The sequence below is a fragment of the Canis lupus genome, chromosome X, assembly GCF_011100685.1.
Source record: "Canis lupus familiaris isolate Mischka breed German Shepherd chromosome X, alternate assembly UU_Cfam_GSD_1.0, whole genome shotgun sequence".
In the NCBI taxonomy this organism is placed as follows: Eukaryota; Metazoa; Chordata; class Mammalia; order Carnivora; family Canidae; genus Canis; species Canis lupus.
Window position 1 is genome coordinate 62303656 of NC_049260.1, and position 14994 is coordinate 62318649.

General features: G+C 32.1%; 1 protein-coding gene across 4 annotated transcripts in view; it reads right to left on the reverse strand.

Moving 5' to 3' along the window:
* BRWD3 (bromodomain and WD repeat domain containing 3) overlaps window positions 1-14994 on the reverse strand; it is a 176244-nt gene that overhangs the window by 126186 nt on the left and 35064 nt on the right. For all 4 annotated transcript variants that reach the window (XM_038587783.1, XM_038587781.1, XM_038587782.1 and 1 more), the window contains exons 7-10: window positions 6783-6943; window positions 5570-5791; window positions 1486-1586; window positions 307-377 (exon numbers count right to left, since the gene is read on the reverse strand). In XM_038587783.1, the coding sequence (XP_038443711.1) occupies window positions 307-377; window positions 1486-1586; window positions 5570-5791; window positions 6783-6943 (555 nt within the window). The remainder of the gene's footprint in view (window positions 1-306; window positions 378-1485; window positions 1587-5569; window positions 5792-6782; window positions 6944-14994) is intronic.

A 14994-nucleotide genomic window follows, 5' to 3' on the forward strand; every position in this document is an offset into this window, starting at 1 on the left:
AGGGCAGGATTTTAATGTTGAACTGTGTGTGTATGAGGGGAGAGTTGTACTTTTTACCAGCCAAATTTTGACTTATATAAAAATATATTAGAAAAAAAGGAAAAAACTCAAAAACTATTACATGTTAATTAAAGTCAAGAAAGGTTCATCTATTATATTATATGGTTCACATTTTGGGTATATTTCCACTAACATATACTTTTTTTCCAATACAAAATTAAAAATAGATTTATTACAAGTTGTAATAAATTAAACTGTATCATTTAATATTTTGGGTACTTGAAACTTTCACTTTTTTACACATACCAGAACTGAAAGATGAACAAGATATCTGAACTCCGGGTCTAGATCTCTCAGTAAATTTCACTGGGCGATCTCTAAGGGAAAAGTAAGATATTTTTATTTTCCATCATCCTCATTTAGCATGCAAGAATCTTTCCACACTGCTAGATACTGACAGATTTAACATCAATATTATAAAAACTACACAATTGAAGTACTTAAGAAGTACTATTCCCATCATTCAGGTTAAAAATGCATTAAACCTTGCAAACACTCTTTAAGATAACAGTATTATTATTATAACTTTACAAACAAATTACCAGATAACTTACTACCATTAAGAGTTCAAAGTCTTCTTACCATAGTAATAAATGAAACAAATACTCTTTACAAAAATTTTGTGGGATGCCTGAGTGGCTCAGTGGTTAAGTGTCTGCCTTTGGCTCAGGTCATGATTCCAGGGTCCTGGGATCAACAGGCTCCCACATCAGGCTCCTCGTAGGGAGCCTGCTTATCCCCTGCCTATGTCTCTGCCTTTCACTCTGTATGTCACTCATGAATAAATAAAATCTTTAAAAAAAATTTCTTTGGGTTTAAGTTAAATAGTATCTTCAACATTGGTTTCATAAAAATTTTATTCTAAAATTTCTAACATCTAATGGAAATAGGTATATATGTGTGTGTGTGTGCATGTATATATGTGTGTGTGTGTGTGTGTATTCAAAAAGTTGAAAATCTGGTTTAAACCAGGGTATCTGCATGCCATGAGTTTTAAAAATCCCAAATAAAGATAATCAACAACAGTAAAATAAGTATTAAGAATATATATATATATATATATATATATATATATATATATACACACACACACACACACACACACACACACACACATATACTTAAATGCATGGATTGGGCAGCCCCAGTGGCACAGCAGTTTAGTGCCGCCTGCAGCCAAGCGTGTGATCTCATAGACCCGGGATCGAGTCCCACATCAGGCTCTCTGCATGGAGCCTGATTCTCCTTCTGCCTCTGTCTCTGCCTCTTTCTCTCTCTCTGTGTCTCTCATGAATAAATAAATAAAATCTTTAAAAAAATAAAAATAAAAATAAATGCATGGACTGTTAAGAATTTCTCAAGGAAGTAAGGAAAAATAAACATGCTTGAGTTTGCACAAAATTTCTAACCCAATTCTAAACTTACCTAAACTTCATTGTTTTTACATGCCATTGCCAGAAACAGATTGTTCCATCAGCACCAGTAGAAGTGAGGTATCTGGTTGTGCCTTTAGTTGATGGACAAAACTATAAAAAAAAAATTCTAATTCAAATAGAAAGCTTTCATGTTCAAACTTATTTTAAACACAGCATGTTTTAAAATTATAATCATTTTAAAATTACCTTAAACAAATTCAATTAAGAATTTCACTTTCAAGAAATCAGTTAACTAAATTTCTTAAATTAATGAATAACTTGCAAAAATTTAAAGTATCAAGAAATTGTAGGAAAAAGACATCAAATTTAGGATAAAATATATTAGTCTTAAAATAATTAATTTTAGGGGAGCCTGGGTGGCTCAGTTAGTAGAGAATGCAACTCTTGATCTCAGGGTTATGAGTTCAAGCCCCACATTAAGTACAGAGATTACTTAAAAATAAAACCTTAAAAAATAAATAAAAGTAATTTTTAAATTACTGAATATCAAACTTTAAGATTATTTCATTACTTTTAATGAAGAAAAAAGTCACAACATGGTTATTCATTAAACCATTGCAAATCTGCTAAACATAAACTTATATAGCAATAATTATGGAATTTTTATAGTTCATATGCATAGGGCATCAGAAATCAATCTAAAATCAAAGCTTAGTAAGTTAATATCTAAATATTTTGGCCCTAATGTTTTACCTTAAATTCTAGCTTCTGTGACATATGGTAAAAATTTTGTTCTTTATAAATTTAAATCATTTTTCATTTGTTTTAGTACAATAAGTAAAATAGGTCAAACCTCTATACCATTGTGGAAAAAAACAGATTAAAAAATATACCTAAGTTGCCAATTTAAAGGATGACTACTACCCTAGATGAACATGAATGGCCTTATCATGTAGGATTCTCAGGCTCTGACTCTCAGTATATTATACATCCTCAGAAAACAATCACAGATAAGGGAAGAGTCATTGGGTTCCTGATGCATGAGATACAGGAAAGAGTTGAAAATCAAACCAGGGTATCTGCATGCCATGAGTTTTAAAAATCCCAAATAGAGATAATCAACAACAGTAAAATAAGTATTAAGAATCAAGATGCATAGGGTTTGAATAAATGTTTACCTCAAATCTAGAGAAAATGATCATTACAGATATTAGAAGTCATTTATCTAATTTTCTTGATTGGAAACACATAACCTCTACAAAGACTACAGAGTTTAAATCAAACAAATAGTATTAATTAATGTTATCCATTTATAGTTGAGAAATAGTAAAGAAACTAGTACTCAGGTAGTATGCCTATATTTCCCATTCTGAAATAGAGAAGGTTGCACTGGAAAACCTGATCCACAATTTATAGCAGGAGTCCGCAAATTATAGCCCACATGCCAAATCCAGCATGCTGTCTGTTTCTGTAAATAAAGTTTTACTGGAACAAATTCACCTTACACTGCCTGTGGCTGCTTTTGTACTGTAACACAGAGGTAAGTGTGACAGAATACAAATGGCCTACAAATCCTAAAATATTTACTATCAAATATTTAAATTTGCTGATCTCTGATTTATACACATGAGATAAATATAAAATAGTATAATTGTATTAAGTTTGAAGAAACATTAGAGCCTTTATTATCACCATTATATTTAAACATATTCATCAGTCACAAAGGAGGATTTGGCCTATTAATGTACTCTAGTTGGATTGTTTTTAAATAATAAATCATGTTAGATATTGTAAAAATTAAAACACTTATATGTACATTTCTGAATATAAATTAATATATAATTATTGAAGAAAATTTAGTAAATATAGAAAAACAACCAAAGCTACTTATAACCCCACCATCCAGAGGCAACCACTATTAGTATCATATCATTTTACCTCAATTTTGCTTATAAAAATAAAGAATCTGAAAAGGATATACATCATGATGTTAAGAGAGATAGTTAATTAGCAAAGAATAAGTAAAGCATATTGAATGCATGCTACATGGTACTGATTACTATGGACAAAAATAAAATTAAGATGAGATAAAGAGTGCTGGCCCAGGGAATAACTTAAAATTTTAGAATGGTAAAGTGGTCAGAGAAAGTCTCCCTGAGAAAGGTACATTTGCACAAAGTGGTTAGAAACAGAAGGAATAAACCTTGTGACTATCCAAGGAAGACCATTCCAGAGACATGAAACAGAGAGGAAAGACAGGAGTGAAGCTAGAGTGGTCTAAAAAAGCAAAGAGGGTAGCAGCTTAAGCAGAATGAAAACAGAAAACAAGTGGTAGAAGATGAAGTAAAAGATAGCAAGGGGCTGAGAATGTAGGCCTTACAGTGTGAGTCATTTAAACTTCAACTTTAACTCTGAAATTGGAAGCTACTGAAGTTTCTGAGTACCAGTGACATGATTTAACTTCCATTTAAGAACCACACAGCCTGCTATGCAGAGGTTAGACTGGGGCAAGAAAGGGAAGGGAAGAAGCAGGAAGATCCATTAGAAGTCTGTTTCAATAATCTAGGTCACAGATTATAATGGAATAACAATGATTAAGGTCATGATAATTGATCAGATTCTGGGTTTATTCCGATGGTAGAGCCAACATGATATGTTAACAAGTTAGATATGAGATAGAAGACAAAGAAAAAAAAAGGATGCTTACTCTCAGCAATTGGAAGGATAAAATTTGTTTAGTTAAGAAAGCTTTAGGAAAAATAGATTAGAGGAAGGAAGACAGAAATTCAATTTTAAATATGTAGACTTAGAGATTCATGACATTCATGTGATGATACCGAGTGGATAGTTAAATATATAAGTATGGAAAGTTCCCAAGAAGAAAATCTGAATTTGAAAATCATCAGCCTACAGATAAATCCAAAGCCATGAGACTTAATGAGTTATCACTAAGGGAAAGAATGGGATAGAGATCCATGGATCTTTAGGGAGTTCCCACATTTAAACAGAATGAGTTACAAATTAGAAAATGAGACTATGACGTCGCCAAACAGTATCATAAACACTTTTCAATATAAGCAGTTGTTTTTTTTTTTACATTATATGAGATTTATTTACAAATTCTAGAAATAATCAGATAAGGTGTTAGGAATACAAATAACTAATAATATAAAACAAAATCCATGAAATAATTTCAACTGATCAAAAATTTGATGTAAAATTTAAAAAATCCAATATACATTAAACCTAATTCTTTCTAGCTCCTCATACACATGTGATATTTTATTAAATAACACAAAAACATTGACTGACATACTGCTTAGTGACTAAAGAAGAAAGAAAAGTAAATGGGAATAATTATCTCATCCACAAAAGTGGTCTCCTTGACCAAAGTATAAAACACAGTTTCAGAAGTATTCCTCTTTTGCTCTCAACACAAAGACGAGGACAAGTTCTGCTGAACTAAGCAGAACTTAATATTCTTAAATATTAAGAATATTAAATACTTAAATACTTAAGTTAAATACTCAGAGTTAAATACTCTTAAATACTTAAATTCTTAAAGAAAAGTTTTTCTGGGGGGTATTCGGGATTTTCACTACCAACAGTTAGTAAAAATACTCTATGAACAAGAATTTAAAGAAATCAATGTATTTTATGTCAAACATCAAGTTTAAATAGGAAATCACTAAAACTAAGAATAAAATTTTCTTTAACATTAAATCACACACAGATACACACACAATCTGACTGACAAACATCTTGCATTAAATATTAATACAAAGCATGCCAATATTCAAGTTAGAACCTGTTTACAACCTGACTAACAGGTTTTAGTGTTGCTTCCTTACAGCATTTATAAAGCTTTCCCTTCTTCACAAATACTTGTGAGATAAATGTCTAATACTGTATTTGAAAAACCTTTTCAATGATTTTTGAGTTATCCCTAAAAGGAATAAATTTATATGAAAAAGGAATTAAAAAAAATACCAGAGCAGGATAGGGACAAAGCCCTTAGAGATGAACATTTTATGTTGCCATTCTTTATAATGATATCCCCACAAAATAACAAAAACTGAGAGAATTCTCATCCTCATTATATATGTTAGTGATATCTTTTCATTTTTTCTTACCTGTATGGAAGTAATAGAAGCTGAATGTCCCTGAAGGACTGCAACTGGTGCACAAGTTCGAAGACACCACACTCTTACAACCTTATCACAGCTGCCTGCAGCAATAAGAGTGTTTTCATAGTTAACAGCCATGTCAGAAATTTCAGCAGAGTGCCCTCGAAGTGTAGCAAGGAGACGTCCATCATCTGTTGCCCAAATTTTCACCAAACAGTCATCTGAACCCTGCAGTAACACAAAAGGACAGAAAATTTCCAATGAAGCAAAAATTTGCACCACCACCCCATCCCCTTGGGGATGTTTAAATCAAACAAATAGTATTAATTAATGACAAAGGGAGGAGGCATCTGGGTGGCTTAGTTGGTTAAGTTGCTGCCTTTGGCCCAGGTTATGATCCCAGGGTCTTGGGATCAAGCCCCAAGTCAGGCTCCCTGATCAGCAAGAAATCTGCTTCTCCCTCTCCCTCTGCCCCTCCCCTCTGCTTGTGCACGCATGAACCAGCTCTCTTTCTCTCAAAAACAAAATATTCAAAAAGCAAAAACAAAAAAACTGTAATTTTGTTTACTAACTTTATAGTACAACTTATTCAACCATAAGAATGACATAATTGTTTTAATTAAGCAGAATAGGCACCAATTACACTAAGTGACAAATGGCAAATGCATCTTAATAAATATTTGCTAAAATTGAATGAAATGAAATTTAATAGATAAATTCATTTCACATAAATTAACCACCTCTAGAATATAAGGCCTTCTTAAGATTTAAATTTTTAATTAGATTTCCCAAAACATAGAGTACATTATAGTTCATCCATTTAGTTATATAGAATGAGAAAACATTTTAAATTTCCTTTTTTAAAGTTACATAGTATTTTTTCTACTTTCCTTTTTTAAAGATTTTATTTAAATTCAATTTAGTTAACATATAGTGCATTATTAGTTTCAGGGGTAGAATTTAGTGATTCATCAATTATATATAACACCCAGTGCTTATTACATCAAGTGCCCTCCTTAATGTCCCTCACCCAACTACACATTCCCCTACCCACCTCCAGTGCCCTCCAGCCACTCAATTTGTAAACTATTCATCTTTTCTTGCATTCATGTGTCTAAGAAGGATGAATTGCTTACAAAGTATAATGCAGTCCCATGAAGCCTACTTTCAATTGCAGTAAATCTCTAACATACTACAGTACCATTAATTTTAAACTCACTGTAAAAATTCTTCTCCCACTTCGGTCAAATGCTACACAGTAGACAGATGACAAGTGCCCCAGAATTCTTTTATGCATCTTAATGTGCTGGTAAGCAGATGAAGGGAAAATATGGCTGAAGCGACTGCATCCAGTTAATTGCCTGCCAGAGGTGATATTCACTGAAAGACATAAAATAGAAGAATCCTTCTTAAAACCTAAAAGCAAAACCTACTTCAAGAAATTAAATCATAAATATTAAGATGAGATAAAACAGGGTACATACACCATAGCAAATTTACCCTGTAAAAAGTCTAAATTTAAATTCCATTACTCATTTCATGGTTTTATTCAAGTTTACTACCTCAAAGCACTGAGAATATTTTACTTTTCTTTACAATTTTACTTATTCATTCAAGAGAGACAGAGAGAGAGAGAGATAGGCAGAGACATAGGCAGAGGGAGAAGCAGGCTCCCTGCCGGGAGCCTGATATGGGACTCGATCCCAGGACCCAAGGATTATGACCTGAGCCAAAGGCAGACGCTCAACCACTGAGCCACCCAGGTACCCTGAGAATACTCTTATTTTAAATCCCACAAGTCTGATTTTCTGTTTGCCTTACTATGGTTTCTCAAGTATATTCTCATTTTACCTTTCTTGGTAAACTATAGTCAAAGATACTGTCACATTAAATGTATAGGTAAATCTTACCATAAGATGAAGGAATTTTAGAATAGAGACTATATTTGGATAATATAATACATATTAAAAATTACATAGTGAATTTTATGAATTGCTGTCCTACTTCCTCAAAACCATCCACTCCTTATGCAGCTGTCTCTAAACTTTCAAGATTAATAGACTTATACAGTGAAAAAAAGAAAGGAAGCTATGATAATACATTAAATTTTCAGTAACAAATGATCCTTTCTAGGTTTGTCTATAGGTTCTCTGCTTTTTGGTTTCTGGAACTGTAGGCTTCCCCACTAGTTACCAATGAATTTTTGAAACTGCAACTCCTATACAAAATCATAGATCTTTTTGTTTTGCCTTATTAATTTTCTTAAAAAAAAAAAGAATAAAGCATAAGTCTGTCCAATTCTCTTCCAAATGCCACCTGGATTCTTCTCACTTACCGAAAATGGAGACCTTAGTACCCACGTAAGGATTTACAAGCACCCATTTGCTCTGTGAAATTCCTCCAGTTTTCCCTTATACACTGAAAATATTTAACACCATATATATACATTATATTCTAATGAAAACATAATATGCTTATAAGTACAAAGTCACCTTGAGGCAAGATGACATTTTACCATAGTGCATAAATACATAATGCAAATGATAACAGCTTTACATTGAAGTAAGGCAAATCTAAGGCAAGAATGGATCTGTAGCTAAATTAACACAATTAGAACCATGCCACAATAAACATATGAAACCTTTTCACATCTCAATCTTAAGAGCAATGGAGTCTTTTTTTTTTTTTTTCAGGCAAAGGTAGATCCACTGGCCATTTTAAACTGACAAAATGACAAAAAAATGAAAGATGAATAACAAAACCAATGAAACTTTGAATGCAAATCATAAGAACATAACAGAGATCTCAGTATTTATATAACACTGTGAGATACTAAGTAAATAAATGGTAGAAAACCCAGAAGCATCAGTACCAACTAAAAGGATTTCTTTTTGGCACTTGATCCCCATCCCAATCACTAGAAATTTTCTCCAAGATGGAAAAAGCAGACACCATAACTTTGGGACTTAGTAATCTTCCTTCTCTAGTCAAACATTTCTTATTGCTCTTAGGTCCTTAAAACAATCAATCATCACTTCTGCTTTGTTTTTTTCTAGCCATACTTTGCAAGTAGATAGAAGAAAAGGTGTATTACTGTAAGGCAGGGTTTCTCAGCCTCAGAAATACTGCCACTTTGGGCCTGATGAACCATCATTGTGGGGAGCTGTCTACTGAAGAATATTTAGCATCTCTGGCCTCTACCCCCTAGACTTTAGTAGAACCCTACCACCACAAAGCTGTGACAAGAAAAATATCTGAGACATCGCCAAATGTCTCCCGGTGGTAATAAATAAAAAGAAAAATGCAACAACTGCCCCCAGTTAAAAAACCACTGCTTAACCTATGACCCAGCAATTGCACTGTTGGGGATTTACCCCAAAGATACAAATGCAATGAAACGCCGGGACACCTGCACCCCGATGTTTATAGCAGCAATGGCCACGATAGCCAAACTGTGGAAGGAGCCTCGGTGTCCAATGAAAGATGAATGGATAAAGAAGATGTGGTTTATGTATACAATGGAATATTGCTCAGCTATTAGAAATGACAAATACCCACCATTTGCTTCAACGTGGATGGAACTGGAGGGTATTATGCTGAGTGAAGTAAGTCAGTCGGAGAAGGACAAACATTATATGTTCTCATTCATTTGGGGAATATAAATAATAGTGAAAGGGAATATAAGGGAAGGGAGAAGAAATGTGTGGGAAATATCAGAAAGGGAGACAGAACGTAAAGACTGCTAACTCTGGGAAACGAACTAGGGGTGGTAGAAGGGGAGGAGGGCGGGGGGTGGGAGTGAATGGGTGACGGGCACTGGGTGTTATTCTGTATGTTAGTAAATTGAACACCAATAAAAAATAAATTAAAAAATAAAAAAAAACTGCTTAAAGTATAAAAACAAAAAAAAAAAGCATCAATAGGAAGAAAAGTAATCAGAAAGCATCTAAGAAGAAAAGTAGAGACATAAAGAAAAAAAAGTAGTGAAAGACATAGAGGAGCAATAAAAAGCTACCAGAAATCCAGACATGCCTCTAACACATATCTGAATTTCTTGAAGGCTAAAGGAACACAACTTAGCATATAAACAAAATATTCTTGATTGAACTAAGAGATCCCATTAGTAACTCAGGCCAAAGCTGTTAAATCAGGAACAATGACTGAAAACACTATGCATCTTTATAATGCATACAAATTAGCTTTTACTAAGACTCATTTACAAAGAAAATTAGTAAGTAATTGAAAAGAGAAATCGAAAGTATTTGCAACAAATGACAAAATCTTAGTATTTCAAAACATACAAAACTATCTATAAGAATACCACTAAGATCTAATAGATGAATGGATAAACGAAATTAACAGATAAGTCATGATATAGGAAATGCAAATAAATTGAATCACAATACATTTAACTATTTTGCCAACTATCAAAAGAAATTTAAATGAAAATAATGAAATACAATACTATACCTAATAAATTAGCACTTTAAAAATTCTAAAACCTAAGGCTAGCAATTACTACTTGAAACCAGTATATGACTATATTTCCAGATACACCATAAAGTGACATGATCAATTTGGAAAATAACTTCAACTCCTGACACCAAAAAAAAAAAGAAAGAAAAAAGAAAATAACTTCAGCAATACCCTTCAAGAGTCATGAAAATATATGTACCCAATGCCCAACCCTTCAGAGTCTATTCTAATGACACATCTGGTTAGCAAAAATGAGTTACATGTATAAAATGTTTAATAAATTACTATTTATAATACTAAAGAATGATAAATAACCTAAGTCTAATAACAGGGGAATGGTTAATTAAATTATAGAATTATGTGATGGACTCTTCTGTAGGAACTAATAATTAAAATGAAACTAATAATTAAAATACAAAACTACAGCACTGTGGAAAAATGTAGGAACTACAAAGCAAAAAATATAAAATACAACCTTAGAAGTATACTGTCATTTAAATTATGGAAAATATGCATACATGTATAATAAAGACTAGAAAGAAACAAGAGAAATGAAACCAACTACTTTGTGATCAAAGTATAGGTAAAAATTTCACCTAGAACCCTTAACAATACATTTTTATCTTAAACACAATTTTTCTATTGCGTTCTTCCTAGCTATTGCTACTAGCTATTCAAAAAAATTCTAACATATATTTGACAGCAGCAGCAAATATTCCTTTTTTCCAATTTCAGTGATTTTTTTGGTTTATTCATCTAGCACCTGAGATGGTAGTAACATTTATACATGTTTCTCAGTCCTTTGATATCAAGAGGCCCTAGCCTCTATATTCACTAAGGAGTTCTGTCAATACTCTTTTTTGCATGCAGTGTCCATTTAACCACTATTTTTCAGTATTGCTGCTTTTTGCTTTTCTTATATAATTTAGAGAAGATGTTATCAGAAACATTTTCCTCAATTGTTAACAGCTGATAACTGACTTATAAAGATATAAGAATTCACTTTTAACCAAACCTTGAATATGTTACTAGGAAGAATTAGAACTCATCCTTCTAGTATGAATATTGTTCATGCTCTCTTTAAGGGAGGAGAATGCTCAAAGTTATTATTCTTTTTCTCAAAAATAACAATAAAGACACAGATACACAAACACACAATTGTCACTGTGATGTATCTGAAGGTCTCTACCAAATGTACTATTTGAGTGAATTTTTCTTCTATTTTAGGTATAATGCAAGTAAGAAAAAATTTCTATAACCCTAGGTCAATATATCCATTGATATCTCATTATTGCATTCTCACTATTAAGTCTTCCAAAATCCATAGTACTTCAAAAGCATGTAGTAAGTTTTATAATATACAATTAATTACCTTGATTATTTACTTAAGCTTTTCAAAAACACCATAAAGGGTAAATTATGTTATTTCAACCTCTATTTACTATAGATTAGCCCTACATAGTCACAAAAGAGAAATGGCAAAAACAATACTTGAAACAGGGCAACCAATCAACATAATTTTAGTCAGAACAAAATGCCTGCTGAGAAGGCATTCTCTCAACTCACTGTTGGTAAGGATTTGACAACTTCAGAGAAATAGTATACTATACTGTAGTTGTGACACCTTTCTTTTTTATTTTTTTATTTTTTTTACAATTCAACAGCTGACTTTATTTTTTTTATAAATTTATTTTTTATTGGTACTCAATTTGCCAACATATAGAATAACACCCAGTGCTCATCCCGTCAAGTGTGACACCTTTCTATCCAAGGATCTGGCATAGTCATGGTCACATTCCAACAATCAGCTACAGAGAATTTTCTCTTGAGCAGTGATATGAACATGCCAACTCTGTCTTGAAAATATTTTAATAACATTCCTTTTCAGACAAACATCCTTGATATCACAATACATTTCTTTGTATCAAGCAATGTTGACAAATTCAATCAGTAGAAAAATTAGTCAAATGTATATATGTACAAAATGTATTTAAATACAAAATGTTCTATTCAGAATCCATTATGTCTAATTTTTTCTTTAAAATTTTGTAAGATAGGCATCTATATGTTCTCTAACAAGAAGAAAGATAACGAACTCAATGATAAACCAAAATGCTTAAAGATTCAAGTAAGAACAGGATAAGACTTACTGTATGATTTAAATTTATTAAGTCACAGAGAAGTGAATAGCTATCAATAAAATGATTGGCTTTTCTTTAAAACCTATGTTTCTTGACCACCTACTATGAAGTAAGCACTATGAAAGACATTGGAAATACAGCTTATAAACAAATCAAACAAGATCCCAATCCTCATGGAATTTACATTCCACTGAACACAGCTTTCATCACTTATCCAATTTCATGAATGAATAAGATACTTTAATGAGGAAAGTGATCTATACAAATACATACAGCTCTGGAAGTGTATTTTTCTAATAAGTTCTACAGGTGATGCTGTAACTCTACCCTGGTTGGGAACCACTAAGTCTAGTCCAACCTCCCTCCTTCCAAAATTATCCTTTCTGTAACATATCTGGCAGCTAGCCATTTAGCCTCTGCTTAAACACTTTTGGTAAAGAGAAGATAATTATTTCTTTAAAAATGGCCAATTCATATGTTGAGCTACTCTAATTTTGGGGAGACTCTACCTTTAATTGAACTCAATCTCTTTCCCTGTAACTTCCGGAAATCATATAGTCTGTCTTTGGGAGCTACACTGAAAAACAACAACAACAACAACAAAAAAACCAGTCAAATCTTTTTGTTACATGGTAACCCATCAAATATTTAAAGATAGCTATCACTTGTGCCTTATATCTTCTCTCAATATATGGTCCTATCTAAATTATCCAAAGCCGTACTTTACAAATACCTATCATCCCCTATAGAAAAACACTTTTTCACCTAAACACTAGTGTTTTTTTTTCCTGAGAAGTCTCTAGTTCATCAATGTCTTAAGCTCTTAAAATAACAAGAACTGAGCAAAATATTCTAGTGGTCTAATCAGAGCACAGTGGGTTATTTTCTTTTTTTTAAGTATTTATTTGAGAGAGAAAGAGAGAACATGCACAAGCTGGGTAGGGGGAGAAGGAGAGGGAGAAGCAGATTCCCCACTGAGCAGGGAGCATGACTCAGGTCTTGATCCCAGGACCCTGAGATCATGACCTGAGCCAAAGGCAGGTGCTTAAATGACTGAGTTACCCAGGAATCCCTACAATGGATTATTTACAACCACACTTCTATTAATACAACTTAAGACCGCAAAGACTACATTAGTTTTCAAAAAAAAAAAAAACTGCCTTATACTATCTATTGGTTAAAGAGGAAATAAAGTTAGTTCAACATTCTTTCTTAGTAAATATATGTTCCTAGTGATTACTTCTTTCTTTTCTAAGAGTACACAAACTACCTCTTCAATAAACCTGTCTAAAATTCTGCTTGGGGTTAAAGCTAAATTCACCAATCTATAATTCCTAGAATCTACTATTTGTTTCTTTTCGTATAGTTGTCCATTGGGTCATTTCCATCTCTCCTGTCCGCTCTGATTTCACAAAGAATACCTGCCAGTGAAAACTGTTTCAGTATTCCAGGATTTAATTATTTTGGATTCTTATAATAAATAGGGACAAGTGTATCTTCTATCTTTTCTTTACCCATGCTTAATCTACCATTTACAGCTTAGAGATCATTCTCTTTAATATAAAAAACTAATGGAAAAGATCATTATCTCAAGTTCTCACATTTAAGCTATGAATTTATACCATCTATTTCTTTGTGATAAACCTATAGGTTCTTCCTCTATATGCTAACTGGGACTTTATAGGTGTTTTGAAGTAATCCTATATGGGTTGAGCTGAACAAAATTATTGCTATTTGACTATTTTCTACATAAAAATAGCGATTTTACATAGCTCAACATAATAGCTATAATTCGAGTGGGGAATGGGGAGACATCAAGCATTAGTCAGATGTAGGTATCCTGCTTTCTTTACTTCTCCATTAAGAAAGCAACATCCAGAATGTCAGGTCACTAGGATAATCACATACATATTTATCACTCCTTTTATCTCTACCCATTGTTTTTCATACCATAGCCACATTTATACCATTTCAAGTTTGTATCTCTTTGTATAAAATTTTCTGGTTCACTTTGTTGCGTTATACCTAATATTTATAAATATTGTGTACAACCTAATGTTTTCTCTTGTGAATTACTGATTACTTCCTCCTGTGTGGATCTTTTCCCTATATTATAGTCATTATATTTCATCATATCATTTTTTTAAAAACTGGGTAATTTTAAAAAAACTGGATAATTTTATGAGTATCCCTAATAAGCAGTAAAATTAACTTATTTCAGTTTAATTTTCTATGCTTTATCAACATGAATTAGAAATACTAGTGAACAGTAAATGGGAGAGAATAAAAAATAAAATTCCATAAAAAGACTCAAATTTTATCAAGAACATTTTAAAGAATTAATTAAATTAAAAGTCAAAATTCAATGCAATATTCTCCTGATATCTGTTATTTTTTCTATTAACATTTTAAATGTTATTGAAATGCCTTTAGAAATTAAGAATAATGAGTGGTTTTTGAGAAAAAGCATATAAAAATGCCATAATTTGAGGTGTATGATATTCTAGTACATGATAGATATTAATATATCATTTCTTTTACTCCAATTCTATTTGTTCTGCAGTTATAATATGAAATACTACAATCCAAATTAATAAAGTACAAACCAGACTGTGATTTTCTTTATGTAGTCATTAACAATAGCTTTGTCTTCCTCACTCTGTGGCATCCTGAATGTATTATAAGGATGTACTTCTTTTCTTATATTAATCCTTTCTTCACTGTCCTCTACATTACTGATCCATTCTGTCATTTTATAGAAAAAACTACCAACCACCTGTTAAAATCCTGGTATTAGAAAAAGTCTATTTTAGA